This window comes from Pteropus medius, unplaced genomic scaffold, assembly GCF_902729225.1.
Source record: "Pteropus medius unplaced genomic scaffold, Ma_sr-lr_union100, whole genome shotgun sequence".
Taxonomy (NCBI): Eukaryota; Metazoa; Chordata; class Mammalia; order Chiroptera; family Pteropodidae; genus Pteropus; species Pteropus medius.
The window spans coordinates 2795783-2816899 of record NW_024350922.1 but is presented as its reverse complement, the minus strand read 5'-3'; the positions used below and the strand labels follow the sequence as shown (position 1 = coordinate 2816899).

Below are 21117 nucleotides of genomic sequence, written 5' to 3'. Positions count from 1 at the left end.
CAAAGGGAAGATGGCGGAGAATTTCATACTCTATGTGAAGAGGGACATGATCACACCCAGATTTTTAAATGTCACTCCGAGGCCAACAGATGGGGAGCAGAAGGCCAGCTAGGAGGCCAGCGAGAACCAGAGCAGAGGATGCTTGTGGCTTACACTGGGCTGCAGCTACTGGAGATCCAGTTGGGAGAGCCTGTAGCGTTTAGTGGTGGGTTGCATGGTGGGGGAGGGGTGAAGGAAAAGGGGGAGCACAAGGATGGCACCTAAATTTTTAACTCGAGCCAGTGGGTAGAGAGTGACACTATTTTCTGAGAGAGGGGCTGCGTGAAAATTCAAAACCTGCTCTGCTCATATTAAGTCAGAGATGCCACTTTGACACTGAGAAGATGTGTCAAGAAGACAGGTGACTTAGAAGCGTAGGTCCAGGCTGGGGATGCAAGACTTGGGGCTGTTTTCAGGGCTGAGAGCTTCGCCCAGCCTGCTCACGGAGTGCTCACCTGACAGCGGCCAAGAGATCGTTCCAAAATGTGGTTCCGATCACGCCAACGTCCAGCTTCAAACTGCAAAGTGTAAGGTGCTTTCCCATCACACTTACAGTACCACCTCTTTCTTTCTCGTGGGTAAGACCCATCCCAAGCCGCCTCTGCTGGCTTCTCACATTTCATATTCCATCACTCTGGACCTGAGAGGTGAAACTAAGGTTCAGAGTTTAAATGTCTCACATGATTCAGCCAAGAAGTGTGCATCTAAATGAAAGCCTTGCAGGTTGGACTCTGTCCATCACACTGCCTGCGGTCTAAGGCCTTTGCTGATCAAATGAAGTAAAATTATGTCCAGAACCCAGCACAGTGCCTGCCACAGAATGGGCCCAGGAAGAACAGTTGTCAGAATGCGTGGTGCACCATCACTTAAAGCCGAGTGGCACAGGAGCATGTAAAAGGCCTCTCGGTAGACATGCCAAGAGGAAATGTTAAGACTCACCGGTTATCTATCATTAGTCTTTCAGACGCAGTTTAATGTGTGGCTCATTTGGAAAGACAATGGATCTTCAGAGCATGACAACTGTAACTTTTTTAATAGGGTTGAATATTAAATGATCAGTATGTCTACGTGTTTGTTTTGAGCATTTGCCACGTGCCCGGTGCTATTTAAACCCTAGACACATCCGTATGCATTTCCAGCCAGTTTTCGCTGCCAAGCATTTTAGAGATGAGGAAACTTTAAGGTTGAGAGGGCGCCCAGAAGCAGAGGTGGGATTTCAGCCCCAATCTGCCCGACTGCAAGCCCATCCTTGTAACTAGCGAGCTGCTGAGTGTTAACGCCTCCTCCTGCCTTTGGGGCTTGTTGTGCATCCTCTGGCAGGAGAGGAGAGGTAGAGCTCTGGAGAAAGGGGGTGGAACTTGAGAATAACTTGCATTGTCTTACCTGTGCCACAGCAACCCCCACAACACACGTGTGTGCGCGCACACGCGCGCCCTGAGCAAACGTGAGCGCGCACACACACACATACACACCCTGAGTGATTCGGTGAGTCGCTGCAGTTATGAATTATCCAAGCGTTTTCTTTGTCTCCCTGGAAGAAAGTAAGGAGGTGGGGATGATGTGCAAATCTGGAACGCCTCTCGCATACGTCGCTGTAGTGAATATTATCCATCGTGTTTGGTGGGAACGTTGAAAACCACGGATGCTGCCACATCTGTCACCGCGCCTCTCATTCCAAACGCCCCACCTTCCACGCCCCAGCCGGCTGGCTCGCGCGCACCGTCTCTGCACCCACAGCCCTTGAGGGCCAAGCATAATGAGCGGGGTGACGACAACCTGCCTGCGCTTCGATGTCTTCCATCTGTAACGAGAACCCAGGTCGTCGAGAGATTGAGGCCCATGATCTCTAAATTATGAAAGTACTACGAAACGTTAGAACAATTGAAGCTTTTCTTGACCAGGTTGTGTCGTGTTTGCCATTACTCCCCGTATATCTATCTGGCCTCCCCGCCCCTCCGCCCTGTCTCAGCCTGTGCTCTGGGGCCGGAAACAGTGTCTGTGTCTTTTCTTTCAGGCGGCCCAGAATGTTGTACGTAGAAGCCTCTGGATAATGTTTACTGTTGACTGGAAAGACCGAGGAGACTAGATCCACAGCAGGTCTCAACTGGAGGTGATGTCGCCACCCCTCCTCTGCCCCGGGGATATCTGGCCGTGTCTGGAGGCATTCTCCATCGTCACCGCTGTGTGTGTTTGGGTGAGGGGTGCTGCTGGCATCCAGCGGGTCGAGGCCAGGGATGCTGCTCGACGTCCTGCAATGCACAGGACGGCCCCCTACAGCGAAGAATGATCCAGGCCCAAATGTCAACAGTTCCGAGGACGGGAAACCCTCATCTAGACAAATAGTGAGAATTCAGAGCCCCAGGCCGAGCAACAGCAGCGCTGGACTGGGGTGGGGGGTCTGGGGGCTGGGCGTGGCCAGATGTGCGCCAGAGCAGCCAGTTCTCCTAGTGTATCATGAAAACGCATTTGTGAGATAGGTCAGGTTTTCAAAAAGCTTCCCCATCCCTTGCCACCCCTGACCTTTTATAATGGTCCTGAGAGGTCCTGCCGTTGTCACCTGCGTGCCCGACTTTCAACTGGCAGAAGAGGAAATGGGGCTAATAGCAAGTCATCTGCCAAAGGTCCCAGAGCTGGCTCGTGACTAAGCCACGAGAACCTTGTCACCGGCCTGTTCCCCCCACTCTCTGCTGCCTTTCATTAAAGCAGAAGTGACAAGGATGAGACGTCGGGAGAGTAGACTGTGGGGACATTGGGAGGGAGAGGCCCTTCCAGGCTGGAGATGTGGACTGGCTTTCCAAAACTCAAGGCCGGGTGCACGTTCTCCAGTCCTGCGCCCCACGGTAGGTGCCGGAGCTTCCAGCTTCATTCGGAAACCTTGGGAAGCCAGCAGAAGGAAATGGAACGCCAGCTTCCTAGAGAAAGTGCTTCATTTCTGAGCCAGCAGAGGGCGCTCACGTCCGGGCGATAAGCTGCCGGGGCGATAAGCTGCTCGGGCTGCAGCCACAGCCCTGAGCTGGAAAGTTTCTTTGACTTGTGCATACATACGTGGGGTGGTCGGAGGCAGATTCTGCATCCATAGGTCTGGAGCAGGACCTGAGTTTCTGCACTGTTTACCAACTCCCAGGTGAAACCTTCCATGGACCACATTTCGAGTGGCAAGGTGATAGATGCCCTGGCCAGTCTTCTCCTGCGGATGACACACCTGAGGCCCAGAGAGGGACAACTGCTGACTCTGGGCCACGCTGTAAGTCTGCAGTGCCAGGCTGGAACCCAGGCCTCCGGCGCCCGCTGCTGGCCTCATGACACTTTCCCTGCCCCTCTGACCCCGAAGGGAGGGTGCGAGCAGGGTCCCTAAGTCTGGTGAGAAGTAAGCACCACCAGCTCCTTTGAATCAAGCTTCTTTGAGCTACATTTTGGGGCAAATCACTTTCCTTGCAGAAGTACCAGTGAGAATTCAAGGCTGAACAGAATCAGAATCTGGACCTCTTGGGTCCTGAGGGAGCCAAAGTGAAACAAATTTAGCAAAAGCTATTCTTATTTTTGGTTCAGAGAAATTTGGCTATTAATCCTAATGAGGGAGCTTGCACCCTATTCTGAGTGAGGAGGTAGCATTGGAGCTCAGCCTCCTCCCACACGGTTCCTCTCTGCCGATCAGGCTGCCTCCCCCGGGTACCCTAGAAGTTGAGAACACGCCTTTAATCAATGTGCCTTGTATTTGCCCCAGGTGACCATGGCAACTAGTGTTCACACCAGCAGCTGCTCCACAGTCAGCTCGGCTTGTCGCTCTGAGTTCTGGCTCAGCGTTTGTGGCAAACACATCAGAACCGGGTCTCACTGTGGGGCAGCCTTGGGGTCCAGGTCACCCCGATCCCGACCTGTGACTCTACACAAACAGACCAACTCGTAGATGAGACCGGGGCTCAAGATGCTCATCTGTCAAATGAGTGTTTCTAGCAAGTGTTTTGCAAGTTGTGGGTGGTGACCCGGTAGAGGGCGTATCAGCTTTCTACTGCTACTGTAACAAAGAACACATCTACAGGCTTAAAAAAAAAAAAGATTATTTTACAATTCTGGAAGTCAGAAGTCCAAACTGCAGCAGCAGAGCTGTCTGTGCGCCTTCTGGAGGAGCCGGGGCAGAGCCCACATCCTTGCTTCCCCAGCTGTCAGATGCTGTCTGCATCCACTGGCTTGTGGACCCATCGCTGTGACTTCTGCTTCCACAGGGACCTCTTTGACCCTGAGCCTCCTGCCTGTTTTAGAAGGACCCTCGTGAATGAGCCCACGTGGATAGTGTCCCCATATCGAGACTCATCTGCAAAATCCATTCGGGGCCATGGAAAGGTAAGAGCATTCGATTGGTGGGAATCGGGATGGGGGGGCGGGTCATGACCGGGCTACTGCATAGCCAGAAAGCCGATTGAGGGCCAACATTTCTCTAAATTCCATTTTAAGATGAACAGCAGATGCGGTGTTTCTGGCGCTAGCATATAACGCTAACACGGATTCAGACTTTCCTATGTGACTACAAGGCCATTTCTTGCTGCATCTTTAGCAGAATGCCTCATTCTCTCACAAAGCAACACCCAGAGAATGGCCTTGAACTTGAGACGACTTGAACTTTTGACCCTGACTCTGGAAAGACCAGACCTTTCACACAGTGTAAATGTAGTTGTTTCCCTCCCCCCATCAGGGTTCAGTGTTACCACATAAATCCAACAAAAAGATTTGGAAAGAAAGGCCATGCTGGAAGATAAGGCCAAAGGATCCAATATTAAAACCCTGCAGTGTCACACGATGACCAAGTAGACACACACTTCTTTCGTCAAGAGGGTTAGATTTTGAAAAACCCACGAGTATGACCACTCACGGTTGAGGGCTGAAAAGAATCCCCAGCACTGAAGACTTCCATATTTCTATCTATCTTCACCTCCCTGCCACGTAGAGATTTAAACACTTCACAACTTTTGGTCCTAGCGAAAGCTCCGGTTTAGATCCAGAGCTGTTCTAGTTGCAGGACGCGAGTGAATTTGTTTTATGTGAGATATCTTGAATGTGGTCCGTTAGGGCTACAGCATGAAGCGGACACAGACTTGACAGCATAGACTTGTAGCCCAGCACAGGATGGGGCACCCTCGGCGAAGTCTCAGGAGGAGGTAGTGAGCAAGTGTAGGAGTGGGAAGGAGTCCACGGAGCCCGGAGACTCAATCCCTAAGTTCTCAGGAAAAGCTGTCTACTTACTTGAAAGTAACCTGAGCTGGGAGGTAGTTCCTAAGAAGGATACTAGATCACTGCCTCAGGAAGACCCGTTTCCTCCCCTCTACAGAGAAGGGAAATTATGCTAACAATTAGGGGGGCTTCTTGCCCCCTCCCCATCTTGTAAATAACGGGGAAAAAAGCATTGGTGTCACCTACACAGCCCCAGGGGTGGGCCATAGCTGAGCCCCACTGCAGACTGAATTCTGTGGCACTGCTAGTGTCATCAAACGCTAAGTGACAGGAAACAAGGAAGTCATAAATTTCCTTATCCACATCCACAGACCAAAGCCCGCCCCGAGGGTGGTGGGAAGGTGCCAGGTTCACTCTAAAGAGGAAAGGCCGCAGGAAACAGTCCTTGAACTTCAGTCTTAATGACACAGAAGCAAGAGGCTCACTTCAACCGCTTTATTCGAAAATCCAGTCAGTGATTTACCATCACGGTTCTTTTCTTGCACAGGTAATGAGTGAGGCCTAGAGACGCCGCGACACCTGCCAGGGCCAGCACGGCGGCCGTGACGTAGAAAGCGGCGTATCCAGCGGTCCCGTGCCCTTCGGAGCGGACGACGTCTGGAAGGAAGCAGACGGGCAGGTCTTAAGGTCACATTTAAATCATAAGCATCAGTTGAAGCTGAAGTTTTACATCAAAGGCTCCCCAGAGAAAGAGGGAAACGAGGCCTGAAAAGACTCTTTTGGGGAGTTCACATCTGGGTACAGTCTTACCCTGTGAGCCGACCTCCCCCTCCCGGGCTCCCCGCCATCCCGCGCCCCACTTGCTTTTACTGACCTAAAGTCAGTTTCTGACACCTGGAAAGTACCTTACAGCCTCAGCCTGTTTAACTCAGCATCCTGGCACCCACACATGTGGTTAGCTGTCCCGAGGGTGTGATCTCTTGCGGGTCAGTAGGTGAGGGTTTAAGACAGCTTAATTTCAAATTCTAGGCCCCAAATTAAGACCATCTGGGATGAGGTTATCAGATAGTCAGAGGAAAAAGTTAAGATTGGGGGCAGCGAGGCACCGGCCTTCTGACCTATCGGTCCTCCCTCTAGAGACAGATCCTGACGTTCTCACATGAGGGTTCCAGCGTGGCCTCAGGGCCAAAACTAGAAGACCTAGATGGAACCCTATTTAGCTGTTAACAGCGAGGTTGATCTCTATACAGACAGAAGTTGGCTAAACCACGTGTTTAAAAGGGCAAGTGACAGGACACACGATCCCACTTGTGTTGAAAGGGGGTCTGGAGAAGGACGCACCAGAGTCTCAGCCGCAGCTGGCCCTAGGAAGAGAGGCCGTCCTTTCTGCTTGTCCAGGTTTGTGATGAGCGTGTGTTATTTATGCATAATTACATTTGACACAAAGCCGTGAACTTCAGTCCGTGAAGTACCCCGGGCTTTAAATCCGTACCTCTGACCGAAGAGCCGTCCGGCAACAGGAGAATGGGTCCCGGGAGGCTGACCGTTTTCTCTTCCACAGTGGCCCCTGCGGCTGGAGACAGGTCATAAGGTTTGACCTCCGCAATAAGGGAGTCTTGGCAAAAGGTGTGTCCATGGACTTCCTCGAGCAGATCTCCATGGCAACCCTGTTCCTCCTGCCTTTGCAGGACAGAGCGTGCACCGTACTATAGGGACAGGATGAGGCCCCAAAGAATATTCAGAGAATCTTAAGTTCCGAGTCTACGTAGACTCAGGAAGAGCAACGTTTTGGAGTTAAGTCTGCAAAAGATGGAAGGTGTCTCCAGGACTGCCCCCCAGCCTGCCCGCGTCAGACTCTAGGCAGGGCGGCCTGGGCGAAGGTCTCTGGGGCTCTGGGGACTGGGTAGGGAAGGAGGCTCTCATCCCTATTTCAGTTTGGAAGAATGAGGCTTGTTCCGAGTAAACTCACGGTCACGAGGACTTGACGTTTTTACCTCGCCTGCTTCTAGATGACACAGGGCAAGTCAGAGAACACAGTGGGGAATCAGGAGAAAGCTGGTTGCAGATCAGGGCGCTGCAGTGGAAGTGGACCTGCGGACGGAGGGACAGTCAGGTGGACGCTGCGCACTCACACGCGACCGGGCGCAGGCGACTTGTCGATCGCTTACCAGGCTGGAGGGCGCTCGGGCCTCCGAGAGGAACGCAAAGGTCTTCACGTCGAACCGCCGGTAGTGGCTGGGGAAGGCCACGGAGGGGCCCACGGCATGGAACGTGGTTCGGGTGCTGTCCAGGTTGTACTCACAGCTAGGGGGACACAGACCAGGGAGGGCGTCAGCCACACTCGCCCCAGAGTCCGAGCCCGTGTTTGCCCAGATTCAGTCACGTGCAGCACCCTCAGGACTATTGCTGGACCTTTTCATAGATTTCTGACTTGGCTTCTCCAATAATATTCATGAAGTCACAAGTCGTACATATAAGTTTTTTCCCCGATTGTTACAATTGCATTCATACGATTTAAGTACCTATTTGTATGCTGGCTAAATTCATCAAGAGCTACAACTTTTGTATGTGTGTCTTCAGATGCTACTGGCTTATTTCTTCTTACTACTCTGAGTACCTCTTATGTCCCAGGCAGTTAAGTATATGTCAGAGACAAAAAAAAACAAAAGAAAGAAAGAAATAGAGACCTCCTGTCATGCTGTATCTTAGATGCTAGCAGGGGTTGACAGCTCTAAAGGAAGTAGTATGTTAGGTGGTTGTTACTAATGAGACTTAGACCAGGCTGAGAGGGCCGGGGGCGGGGAACGTCATGGAGAAGGGGACACATGGAGTGGAGGAGCTGCACGAGGCACTGGCCACACGTGGTCTTGGGGCAGGCGTGTACCTGAAGGCTAAAAGCTTAGCAACAGATGACAGCTCTGAGGAAGACGAGGTACAGTCCCATCTAGGCCCAGAGCCCTGCAGGCAGAGCCGAGAGGACAAACCACGCATGCGTGCGCGCAGTCAGCCGGAGGACTGCGGCGCGCAGGCCCAGAGCCCACCGGGCTTCCGGTCCCGCCGTTCACCGGGTATCACTTTGGGGCTAGTTCTTTAGGCAGCCAGCTTGGGTTTCTTCCTCATGAAGTGAGGTGGCTAGTGTCTTATGGAATGATGAGGGTCAAAATCACGTGGCCCACCTAGCTAGTCAATAAATGGAAACCTGAGCTCTATTTTCTCTCCAGATGGAGGATATCAGAGCCAGACTTCCTTGGAAACATCTCATTGTTTTAGATTCCCACTGTTTTCCCATCGGAAAGCAAGAGGCACCTTACAAGGCACCTGGTTCCTGAGAAGCCAGAACAAAATCGGGGCCTTTGTGACAGTGTTCTTCCAGAGCTCAAGAGGGTTTCATGGTCTCTTCACTGGCCATTTGATGGATCGGCCGGGCTACCTTATGCGTGGAGAACACCTACCCATCCACGATGACATTCCAGCGGGGGAGAGAGGCCGGGTCCCTGGTGGGCGTTGCCCAGCAGATGTCCAAGACCAGCTTGATGTTGGGGTCCGTCCTATTTAGGACCCTCACTTCCAGGTAGATGGGCTGGCGGAGGTATCTCACCACAGGGTACTCCTTGTCCGCGTAAGGTCGCAGGTAGGAGTTATCTGAAATGGAAGAGAAACCTCTTCAGGACGGAAGTTCCTGAAGGTCCCAGCGGGAGCTTAAGCATCACTGCCAACTCCATTGGTCTGGCAGCATCGAAATGTTCCTTTTAGGGCAGAACTCCCGGAAATATTTAAGCAGATTTCGTAGGTCGAGATGTCTCACCTGGGTAGGTCTGCAGGCTCAGGGCAAGTGGACCCGGCTTCACTAAGGCCCCTGGAGGGGGGACGCTTCGGACACTGCTATTTGTTAGTACGTCATCCCAGCTGTAAGAGCACTTCACCGTCATTCTGTAAGAGTCGTTGGACGTGGGGATACAGAGAATTTTAGGTTAAAAGACTGCTTAGATTTAATCTGGAGCCTGAAAGTCAAGCAGTGATCGTATCACACCTGAATTCGCTATCTCTGGAAATCGTGCTTGGAGGAAGATCTTCCCAGAGAGCGTGTATTTCATTTTCATAGATGATTTTGTCATCCTTGACCTTCAAGTCGGAGAAAGGTTAGAGAGAGTGGTTTACCAGTTACCTCGAAGCTAAGCCTCGCCGTCTTGCCGTCTGCTGTGCCGGCACTAACCTCGTGTCTCGTCCCACATCCATTCAGGGGTATGTGGAACCGCGCCGGCCCCGGAGATGCGGCTTCGAAGGCAGGCCGGCAGGACGCGTCCCTGAGCCTGAGGGTGTTCAAGTCCAGGGCTGGTCTCGTTTGGTGGCTGTAGACTTGGATGTCCATGAACCCATCCCGAGTACACAGCTTACCTGGGATCAGACAGTGGTGAAAAATACCTTGATAAGTAGCTCGAGTGACAAGGGGAGACAGCAGGTGTCTGGAGAGCAGTGAGGCTGCTCTGTGTGAACAGAAGGATTTTTCGGCCAAAGGAAGAGGGAGCAGAGCTGCGGGAAGAAACGCCGTGTGCATTAGGGACCCCTGGAAAGAGCCTGATGAGGGACCAAAGTGATATAAGAGTCCGATTATTCATGGCTCGAAGTGTAGCGCCTTGTATCTCTATGTCCTTTCTTTCAAGACTCAAATCCTGAGTGTTTGAGGGAGAAATTGAGGCAGGAACTAATTTCTCTTATTTGTCCTGACCTGATACAGATCAGTGAACAACAAAATCTCAAGGGCCGAGGCAATACCGAACGAGAGATACCCACTCTATTTTTTGAGGAATCGGCAGGAGTTTGGGGGGAATCTTAAATTTTTGTAGTCTCTCTCGTTACAGATTTAAAGTAGATGTAGATGGGGGGGCGGAGCTCAGGCTCCTAACACGAAATGTATCCAGGTTAAACATGAAACCGTTGTAGTGATGTCTACCTGCTTATGTCTTTTGGAAATGTCGTCTTCCTTAGGGCCTTATTATAGCGGCTGGGCAGTTTCTGATCTGACTAGTCTTTGGTGTCCTTGAAGTGGACTTCCATCTACCACGTGCACAAGGAAGGCTAAGGGAAAAACAATGCAGAAACCATTTTTTTCAAAGGGGTCCTTACCTATGGTAACTGGTGACTCGCAGAGACACTCAGGAAAGAGCACCATGGATGCTATCTCCCGTTGAAAGAAAAAGGTCAGCTGGAGTGAAGCTAAGTAGAACTGGTAGGGTAGGCATTTTTCCGAGAACTGGAACGAGAGAATCATGCCGGTTAGCACCCAGCGGCGGGCAGGAAGGAAGTACACGGAACGCGGCAGGGTGCGCTCCAGACTTGACCTGGATTCCCTTTAAGCCCAGACGAGAGAGACCCCGGTCAGCCCTGCAGATCAGCATGCTGCGCTAGGCAGGAAACCTAGTGCTTTAATCTCGTGCCCTTCGGCACCCAGCACGGCAGAGAGCTTGAATGAACAGATCTGGTTCCGAAGGGGAGCAGAGCTCCCTGCCGAGCCAGGTTTGAGACAAGAGGACTCTACAAATGTTATGTCATTGCAAAACACGTATACCCTGACACAAGACTACTCCCTGGTGTCTGTCCCTGGCGGTTGTTTGGATCAAGTTGTCTTGTTTTTAGTAGCACATGAGAGATTTATCATTAGAAACTCAGAAACAGTTTGTGCTATTCGGTGAGCTGAGGAAGACTTAGGAAAGCTTCCACTGCAGAGGTTAAAGAGGCTTGGTGTTTGCAAGTGAATTTCAGTTACTAGGGAATTCACCGATGCAAAGTGATCGCATGAGGCCCTCCAAAGTTTGGATCTATTACACTGGCAGTTAAAACGTACGGACAAGTCCTCGGCTGTATGGGGATGACCTAAACGACTATGCTTCAAGTCAGGCTTTCACAAGGCTCAGCAGCAGATAATGGGACATACTTTCATTTTCAGAAGAATTTTGCTGAAGTGCAGTTTCAAGCCATTTCTTGCTTCTACGTCAACCCCATTCTTGTGCAGCTGGCTCACGGGAATGTTCCGGTTTTCGAAGCTCACGGATTTTAACTTCCCAGGAAACTCTGGTATGGTGAGAGTCATATGTGTGGCATTACAGGTCACAGGACCTAGAAAGGTTGACAGCACACCCGTGGTCAGCATAATTAAGCCCCCGGAACAATGGCTCCCACGACTTGCCCCTTCTTGGGGCCTTACCTGACATACAAGTCACTTGGGATGATAAGATGGTCTTTTGTCCAAGAATTACATGGATAAGCTTCAGAGGCACCGTGTAGAGATGGTTATTCCCTTGCTGGGGTTGGTGTGGAGGGAGAGGCATTTGAAAAGACATAAGTGTAATTGAATTTCTAAACAAGGTTAGAAGAATCGTCAGGAAAGCACATACTCAAGTACTGGGCACCATCTTGGCCCAAATATAATGTAGGCATTTTGTCTGATGATCATTAGGCTCAGTGCTCTAGTTTTAAAATCTTGTCTTCATAACACCTGGCAAGCTGGGGTTGTCTGTTGTGACCTGTAACTGATCATTTCTGGGCAGATATGAGCAAAACTGCTCGTGTTTTATGGCTATTTTATGCTATCATTCAGAGAGAATGTTTACATCTGTTTACACTCAGTGCGTAACAGGACTGTTCTTATGAAAACGGCTGACATTTTGATCACTTGGGTGCCAAGACTTGTCTATGTACTTTGGCGCATTTGACAGTGGATCTTGATTGTCAGTCTAAAAAGCACTAATGCCTACTGTAAGACCCACATAGGACAATGATAACAAACTGAACACCGTGGTCCATAGAGGACATTAACAGCGCCCCAGCTCTACATTACGTACTAGCTTTAGGTCTGCGAGGAAGAGAAAAGGTTGAAGGAAGGACAGTACTATTCTGTCGCCATTGCATCTTTAGCACTCAGTACAGAGCTTGGCACGTAGTCGGCATTAAGATACCCGTCGAATGAGTTGTAGTCTCAATTTGAAAGCATAGTCGAGATCACGCTTGGATTTTAAAATATCGGTCTGTGCCCGAGCGACGGTACAAAAAGATTCACACCTACCGAGTAGCGAGTCACTCCGGTGGCATTGAACGACACTTGGATGGTCATCTTGGGGCCATCTATCAGGAGACTGTATCCTTGTGTCATGGCCTCGCGAAGCGTCAGGGTTTGAGCTCTGGCACCATCACCGACCTCGATGCTCCACCCGAGCTCATACCGGAGCTCCTGAAGCTGCATAAAGAGAACTGGTACTCCCCTGGACCCCAGGACTGTTGTCATTATTTAACGTTTTAATCAGGACTGAGGTTATGTCATTTTAATAAAGAAAGAAAGTTTACTTAGGTCTGTAATTTAAAAACTTGCTTTCGTACCGTATTCACGTCCGCCATCCCAGGAGACACCTGAAAGGTAAACTGGAAGGGAAAAAAATCATGCTGTGAGGCTCCGATTTGGAGGAGTTTGCGTCATGCCACCTGACGGTATGCAGAGGACACCTGGGCGACTGCTGTGTCGTTCTCACGCCAAGAGGCCCGGTCGCGGGCTCTGGCGGGACGAGAGAGACCAGGTGCAAATCCTGCCTGCACCCTCACAGGCCCTCTCACCCCTGAGCTGAGAACAAAGGGCGATCGAAGACCTAAGCTCCCTCCCGCTGTGAGTTCGGACACTTGGTTCCTAAACGCACGGCTCTTTCCTGGGTCCATAGTCAAGTGTGCGGTCAAACCGTGCAGTTCCGCTATTGTTATACCCCGGAGTGATCGTCTCTTTCATCTGTCCATGTCCGATGGTAGCTGTGCTGGACTATAATACCCATGCGTGTGGGACTGAGCTGTTCTACTCGTTACTGTGTCCTAGCATCGGGCACCGGGCTGGCACGTGACAGGTGTTTGGTTCGTCAAGTGGTTATTAGTGTGATCGCAGCCACCAGTGAAGTCTCCAATCACCAGGCGTGATGCGCTGAGCACTGTACGTAGGTGACGGCCACCTCATGTCGGAAGTGTTATCTGCCCCCCCGCCCGCCACCTTAGACTTGGAAGCCAAGGCTCAGTGTGCGTAAGCAATCGATCCGAAGCCACGCCACCGATAGGCAGTGGATACAGGGCTGCGGTCCCGCTCCCCAGCCTGGCCCTGCCTCGCCCTGCGCTCCACCTGCAGCGGCTGCAGGGGCAGCAGCCAGCCTGCCTCACTCACAGACATGAAGTCCTCCGCGCAGAGGGTGGACCCCGGGTGCTCGTGGGCTCCGGCTAGCACAGCGGGACAGCTGACCTGGTACGTGGAAGCCTTCGGCCTTACAGCAGCGCTGGTGTCCGTGAACCTGACGGTCATCTGGTGCTGGCCGAGCTGCGTACAGATAACATAGTAAAAGCAGAAATGCTGGGACCTCGATGGGAAAGGCATCTCCAGGATACCATCTGACCCCGCTGAGTGGCAAAACCCCTGCAGTTACCAGGACTGCAGGTTCTGGAAGATTCCTCATTCCTATACCAGGAGACTATCGGTAGCCCTTTTCGATATCCCAGAAAGGATTTAAATGGCAGTTCCTTGAGCTTCAGGGATTGGAGTTCAGTTTTTATTTTCTTTTCGAATTTACCCTGTGTCTGCATAGTATGGTCCTGGCCGCGTGGGGGCCTCTCGCAGTCATTCACGGAGCACCTACGTAGCTGCCTTGGGCAGAGCCATCTTTGATACTTCCCCCGGCTTAGGGACCTCAGTGGAAAGCAAGGGTTGGACTACCTTTTTCTGTTACGTGTCAGTAGATGTTTTAGATTTTATAGGCCATGTATTATTTCTAAGGGGTACTCTTTAAAAACAAAACCATCCCGAGCTCAAGGACCATCTCACACACACATGTGCGCACGCGCCATGGGCTGGGTGTAGTTTGCAGACCTCTGACCTAAAGGAATGCAACTTCCCTGAAACGGGGAGGGCCTGTGCCAGAAGGGAAAAGGGTAATCGCCGGAGGTCTACACTGCAGAATCAGATGAAGTGGTCTTAGCGCAGTTTTCTAGGATGTACCCCAGACCTACTAAGTCATCAACTGAATGAACTAAGTCTGTACTTTACGAGTTCTCCAACTGATTCCTTGCATAATCAACCTTGAGAACTTCCGCTTAGAGAGGTTGCTTTTACTGCCCCCAATGAACTTGATTGGGCAGAACTGTTGCTTAGCTGCTGCTAGGTGCCCAGCACCTGTTTCTAACGCGTGGAGGTTCTCTCTGCCAGCACCCAAATAGCTTCCTGTTTCCCACGGGGGTCACAGATCAAAATAGCTCATGCTCGAGCCATTGAGCCCTCCCCCCATTGTGTCATTAGTTTTTGGATATAATGATTATCGTATGTGGAGAGGGTACCATAACCCCCATTTTGCAATGGGAAAGCAGAGGCTTAGAAAGGTTGGCTGACTTGCCCAAGGTCACAGCTAGATAGTGGCAGAGCCAGGGCTCAAGCCCAAGGCCTCAGCTCCATGGCTTCTCAACCTCAGCGTCACTGGCACTTCAGGCCTGAGCATTCTGCGTCACTGGGGGCCACCCTGTGCAATGTAAGTGAGTTAGTAGCATCCTTGGCTTAGTGCCCACGAGATGCCAGCAGCGGCCTCCTCCCCCTCCAGCTATGATAACCGAGGATGTCTCCAAAAGTGTCCCCAAACATTGCCAAATGTCCCCAGGGCAGACAAAAAAAAAAGTCACCCCAGGTTGGGAACCGCCGTTCGACTCCCAAGCCTGTGTCCTTAACTACCAGGTTGCTGTTAGTGACTACGAACTCACTCCTTCCCAAGTCCCTTGTCAGAGCCGCGACTTACCACTCTCCTGGTACAGGTCTCATATGGGGCCCTCAGGGTGAGCTTTTCTGGGTCCAGGTCATAAGTGCAATTCAGCATTTCAAGACCAAAGGGATCTACAGACGCAGAGTAGACAGGGAATGGCCAAGAAGTACACTTCAGTGATAGTCAACCAAAGAGACTATACCAATCCATGCCTAAGGTCTTTCAATTACTTCATTTTTTATTGTCCCAACCAGAAGATATGAGCCAAGCTTTGAGAGATGCTAGGATTTGCAGCTAAAAATTTCCCAGGGAATTCTGAAATAAGACAAAGACAAAGTCTTCCACTCTTGGTGGCATCACTGCAAATCAGGCACCCCTGTGGCATCGTGGGGACTGGAGGCCAGTTGCTTCAGAGTGTGTGTACTCTGCTCACTGGAAAAGTGGGGCTAGCCTTGCGCCAAGGGCTTTCTGTTAAGACCGGGATGAGAGTATACGCATCACCTACCCATCAGAGACGCATGCCATTTCTTGATGCCAAGATTTCTTGAAAACTCCACCGTCATTCTGTCTTTATGGCAAGTGACAGTACCTGAAGAACAAAGGAAGCATTAGGGGCCTCTGAACGACAGGAGGCCTGGTCCCTGCAGGAGCGGGCAGCGGGGCCGGAGGAGGACGCCAATCAGCAGAGGCGAAGCTCGTCCCCCATCCTCGGCAAGCTCACAAATTGGTGGGAAAGAACTGTGAGGAAGGTGTCAGTCAAGGCCCAGGGCGGGGCTTTCCAGGGAGCTAGGGGTAGGCGGGGTTGGGTCGACACAGGTGCATGCAGGAACCAGGTGGGGGACCTTGACAGCGATGCCGATGGAGGTGGGGATGGGGGGGTCTTTGAAGAAGCAGAGAATGAAAGTTTTCTCTAAAGATTCTTCAATTTGATGTTTTGTTTGCTTGTTTGTTTTTAAAAAAAACATCATAGGGAAGCCCAAGGACACTTTTAAAGCCAAATTCTGCCTGTCACTGCATCCTCGGGCTCAGGCGAAAGTTTTAAAAAACTCCTCATTTCAAGCGAGCAGGCCGGTTTTGTCTGTTACGGCGATGATTTCCTTAGGCATGAGTTTGTGTTTGAAGACACGGCTGCCAGAGAGGGGGACGTGGTGTTGTGGCTTTTGTTCTTTAAATGCCACCAAGCTCGAGGCGGTGAGGAAGGCGTGCAGGTATTTCTGCGAGCTCTGTGGTTTAGCCCGTGTGGCCCGTGTGGCCAGCAATGGAAAAATCTAGTGACTCGATCAAGGCAAGAAAGAGGGAGAGCGGAGATTGTCTGGCCCCAGGTGTGTGCTTCCTGGCCACCTGGGCCCCTTAGCTACGACCTGCCGGAGGATGCCGAGGGCATTTCCCTCACCCCAGAGGCCTACCTGAGAAGGCAGAAGTCCCCAGCTGAGCAACGTCTACTGAGTTCACCGAAGTCACAAGTGCGAGGAAGAGAGAAAGTGGCCAGTAGGTGCTGGAAGCGGATGGGGTGGCGTTAAGAATGAGTGAGCTTAAGCCGGCAAGGCCATTGCATCCCTCCCTCTGCCCGCAAGTTACTCACCTGAAGCAGCCTGAGGGACCCCCACCACCTCCTCTCTGCCGGCTCGCCATGGCCCAAGGCACCACCAAATCAGTCAGGTAGAGAGGCCGGCTGCTCTGCGCTTTTAGAGCAGGAAGCCAGACAGGACCCCGCCCTCTTCCCATTGGAGACACCTGCATTTTCTCCATCCCCTCCAGCTGAGAGCGTGGGACTGGGGAGGGAGAGGCTTTCTGGAAGGCCCGCGGGAAGCAGAGTTAGGCCCTTCCTGGCACCTGCCTTTGCGCGTTCCACCAGCTGCTCTGAGGGCGCCGGGAAAGCCAAGTTCCCTGAAACTGGCTCCAGATGAATGAAGTGGTGTTCTTCTCCATAAGACTGGGAAAAATTAGCATCCTCTCTACAAAATGCATCCTCAGCTTCAATGCAGAAGGAAAGACGGTGACGGGCTTTATTGAGGCAAGAACATCTCTTTTTCATATCATCTTTAAGCAGCAAATCTTTCCTTTAAGTCACCCCTAGTCTCCTGGCTATTGTGGACGGCACCCTGACAGCGTGCGAGGAAAATTACCTTTAAAAAATGGATGAAGCATTATTTCCTCCCAAGTATAAGTTTTAAGCTTACTGGGAAACAAACAAGCAAACAAACACGCAGCCAATTACAGAAGGCTATAGAAAAAGGGAAAAAGTTACCCACAATCTCGCCACTGCTAATATTTAGGTATGTAACTTTATGGATTTCTTTCTACAAACGCCATATGCACTCAAAACAGCCGCCACCTGGAATCAAAGTTTAAGCTATGTTTTGTAACCTGCTTTGACTACGATCCACGTCATAGACATCTGCCATATCAAACACGAAGTTTCCATTGACATTTTAAGGTTACGTAGTATTCTATCTAGATGAATCAGTATTTAAGCTCTCCCTAATGATCGACATTAAGACAGCTGCCGAGTTTTTATCATTATAAATAATAATATAATGGACATTCTTGTACATTTCCCTCGTTCCTCAGGATAAATTCCTAGAAGTAGAAATTCTGGGTCAAAGAGAGTAGTGATCTACATAAGAATGTCAGAGCGTGTAGCACTAGGGAGATTACAGATGGGAAACAGGCAAGGCAACTTGCCCAAGCTTTGACTGAGTGTCAGGGCCAGACTGAGAACTCGGATTTTCTGAGACCTAATCGACATATCTTTTCGGCATCTCTCATTGCTCTTGGAGACGCCTAGGTGTCTGCAGCTCATGTTCTGTAACAGATGCTCAAACTCTGTGCAAGCGGCAGGTGGCACTTGCCGTTCCTGATCTGCGTGTCGTCTTTGTGGCCTAATTGGAGGCGTAATCGCCATTCCCCGTTAAACAGGTGTCTGGAGTGACATTGTAATAGTAGCAAAGCAGCGTTTCCCAATTTCCTCCATCGAAGGGATCACCTGGGGTTTCATCGATATCAAAAAATCCTGGGTTGTACCCAAAAGCCATTGCATCAGGCTCTCCGGGGGCAGGGCGTGGGGGAATGCATGTTTAACAAGCACCATCGGTGAGTCTTCTGATGAGGAAGATTCGGGAAATACCTGGAGGGTGGGAGGCGAGAAAATGAGTGTTTGCCACTTGGCGACCTCTTTATGGGAATTAATTGGTGATGTCCCAGTGGAATTGGGGAGAGGGAGCAAAATCCAGGATGAGTAGGTTTTAGGGGTGGAGATGGTGAAAAGGTGTGGATTCTGAGCAGGAGCAGGACAGTAATAGTTACTCCTACTCAGTGTATTTTCCAAGAAGCAACACCTTCTCTACAAACGCGAAGGTAATTTGTTACCACGATGGCTGAGACTATGATGAGACTCAGAGGGGCCCGCCAAGACGGTGGCAGAGAGGTGACAGGCGGGCGAGGCTCTCCTCCTTCCCTGGCCCCGCCCTCGGACTCGCTCTGCAGGACTGTCCTTTCTCTGGAGGATGAGGACTTGCCTCGGGAAGGGCAGCTCAGGCGAGAGCCCCAGATCGGGGGCTTCCTGCAGGTTAAGGGGCCGCACAGAGGCCCCGAGCTGGGGGCTCGGATTGAGGGGGGGCCACATGGGGATAAGCTGGTGAAGGCGGTAGTGCACCAGAGATTAATTTCACTTGCCTCACCTGGCCCAGCCCATGCCATGCGTGGGACAGTCACTGAACAAGTGGCTCCAGGCCCATCAGACCAACCTGCATAAGTCCACAAGGCTACAAGTGTGTTCAGTGCAGCCGGCTTTGAGATCGCGGAAGAAATGGCTGTTTCGTAATGAGATGGTGTCTCATGTCACCAGTTAGGAAAAACTAAAACCTTTACAGAAACGATAGATCCTTAATGTTTTACTAAGCGAACAGCGGGATCTCTTTCAAATGCATGTTTGCCACATTCTCTTCAACAAGCCTTTTTTTTTTAAGGTAACTCATTTACGACTAGGAGGTGACTAGGAAGTGTTCCTTCTCCCCTTCTCTGAATGTGCTGGCATCAGGAGAGTCGTGAGGCCACTTCTCACCTGCTGACCACACCAGGCACTACTCGAAGGGAGTTTTAGGGTGTCATCCACCACGGCAATGCAGGGTCGTTGCCTCACTGGGCCAAGTGCCCTCCCTACTTTCTGAAACGCAATTCTTACGAACAGCAGTTCGTCATTCTTAAACTCCAGCACAGTCGAAACATACACTCGATGGATCCACAATGATCCAGACTCCTCGCAAGGAGTTAGTATCTACCTTACATGCAAATACGCATCAGTTGTTTTCATTAATCTCTGCCTTCATCATCTGCCACCAATTTTGCTTTCTTTGGACTTTGGGGAATTAGACAATAGACCAACTACCGAGCTACAGTCTCTGTCTGCGAACTAAGCCACGATTACACTACTTTTTTCCAGTTCATAAAATCATACTTTTCGGTTTATAAGGAATTTTATGTCATTTCATCTTTACTACCGTAAGTTTAGGTGATGCTGATATGGTCATGAGCATCATCCCCCAGCTTCATCCACAAAGAAATAGAGACTCAAATAGCTGGAGTAACTTGCCCCAGATCATTTGGACTCCAGGTCTTCTAGCTCCAAGTTCAACCTCGTCTTGAAGGGCTGGGGTAAGGAAGATGTGCAAGTTCCGATGGGTTTGCTTCTGCCACCCCTCCCCCTCCGCATCCATTCTTCTTTCAAGGAAGAAGTTTTGCCAAGGAAATGCCACAGGGTGTCAGGATTTTTACCATTAAAAAAAAAAGCTCAGGTGTTTTACCATTTCACAGGAGGGTTCAAGTCTAAGTTGTAAGTATCGCTGGAGTCAAGAAATTTCCTTCTGCTCCTTGTCCTTCATCCCGACCCTTTTTCTCTGCCCCCCAATTGCTCTGTCCTAATTCTCGTTTGCTTCCTTCCTCATCCTTATCACTCTCCTTCTCCTCATGATTATCTTTATCATCATCATCTTCATCTAGTACCAGACTCCTTGTTTGATTGGCACTTAGCGTTCCACTATAAACCCATCTTCGAGAAGCTCTCTCTCAGCTTATATATGATATTCTATTTCACAGTGCACTAATGAATGCAATTGTACCTAAATTAAAGTGGCCTTTATGAATGAATCGAAGAACATTACCTTGTTCTCAAAGTATCCACAGTCATGTTTGGATATTTCATTCTCTCCGGTCTGGGCTGAAAAGAAATTTTTTTTTTCTTTGCAGCTAAATAATGTGGCCCTCCAGGCTGCTTCTATAGCTTCTATTGCTAGTCTCATAGAAACTAGAAAAAGGAAGAAACATTGACCCTTGGGGCTAATTGCTATTCGGAGGAAAATGCTGATGAAAGCATTGTACTTTTTCAGAGGAGGCAAATACTTTATCTTGCAATAAAGATTTGGACAAAAAAAAAAAAGATGAGGAATAAACAGTTACAGATTTCTAAAACAGAACTTCCTCACATCAATTCAGTAGACTATTGTCTAAGCATATTAAATATTTTGTAACATTATAGGGAAATATTTATGGTTAAAGAGAGAAAAGACAATGTAAAATAGTATGTATTCGATGATGAAAACTAGGTAAAAAGATACCGCAAGAGAATATAGATATATATATATAGTTGATCAGTTGTGTAAGGATGATGGGTTCAAATTTTATTGTAGTGTCTTCAGAGAACATGTTTCATGAAATCTATTATTTGATATTTGTTGAGACCGGCACTGGCTTTAGTATGTGGGCAATTTTTATAAATATTCTCTGTGTGCTTGAAAAGAACATGCATTTTCTATTGAGGGCAGCGTTCTATATATGACTAATCTTGTTCATCGTGTTCAGATCTTTCATACTTTATTAATCTTTGGTCTGATCGATATATAACATTAAGGGGTGCGGTAAAAACTCCCACTATGATTGTGAATTTGCTCTGACTCTTTAAATTCTATTAATTTTCGTTTTCTCTATTTGGGGGCCATGTTATTAAGTACATACTAGGTTACGACTATCATATTTTCTTGAATAATTGTTCTTTTCATTGTTATGTATTATCTCCTTTTAATCCTAGTAATTATTTTATTTTATTTTTTTTTGGTTTAAACTATTTGCGATAAAGATAGCTATACCAATTTTTTGT

At 49.8% G+C, this 21117-nt stretch overlaps 1 protein-coding gene and 1 long non-coding RNA gene across 8 annotated transcripts; one reads left to right on the top strand and one right to left on the bottom strand.

Annotated features, from left to right (window-relative positions):
* Positions 1-1852: 1852 nt before the first annotated feature.
* On the top strand, positions 1853-8699 carry LOC120584563 (uncharacterized). 2 transcript variants are annotated; one of them, XR_005648070.1, is made up of 5 exons: positions 1853-2149; positions 3164-3283; positions 4263-4380; positions 5753-6003; positions 6456-8699. It is a non-coding gene; the product is annotated as an uncharacterized LOC120584563 (long non-coding RNA). The 2 variants fall into 2 exon arrangements; XR_005648069.1 differs by having other exon boundaries at positions 5753-8699.
* On the bottom strand, positions 5684-20279 carry ZP2 (zona pellucida glycoprotein 2). Of its 6 annotated transcripts, none has more exons than XM_039840266.1 (20): positions 20126-20272; positions 17953-18093; positions 16549-17092; positions 16373-16461; positions 15472-15555; positions 15003-15097; positions 13394-13543; positions 12577-12618; positions 12266-12436; positions 11408-11504; positions 11138-11319; positions 10330-10456; positions 9419-9600; positions 9236-9327; positions 9011-9135; positions 8658-8847; positions 7374-7509; positions 7200-7296; positions 6698-6778; positions 5684-5862 (listed from the first exon to the last, which is right to left on the bottom strand). In XM_039840266.1, exons 3-20 carry the CDS (start codon positions 16713-16715, stop codon positions 5717-5719), a joined length of 2253 nt encoding a protein of 750 aa, XP_039696200.1. In that variant the 5' UTR covers positions 16716-17092; positions 17953-18093; positions 20126-20272; the 3' UTR covers positions 5684-5716. The 6 variants fall into 6 exon arrangements, with proteins under 6 accessions (XP_039696200.1, XP_039696204.1, XP_039696201.1 ...); XM_039840270.1 differs by having other exon boundaries at positions 12266-12430; XM_039840267.1 differs by having other exon boundaries at positions 16549-16940.
* Positions 20280-21117: the final 838 nt, after the last annotated feature.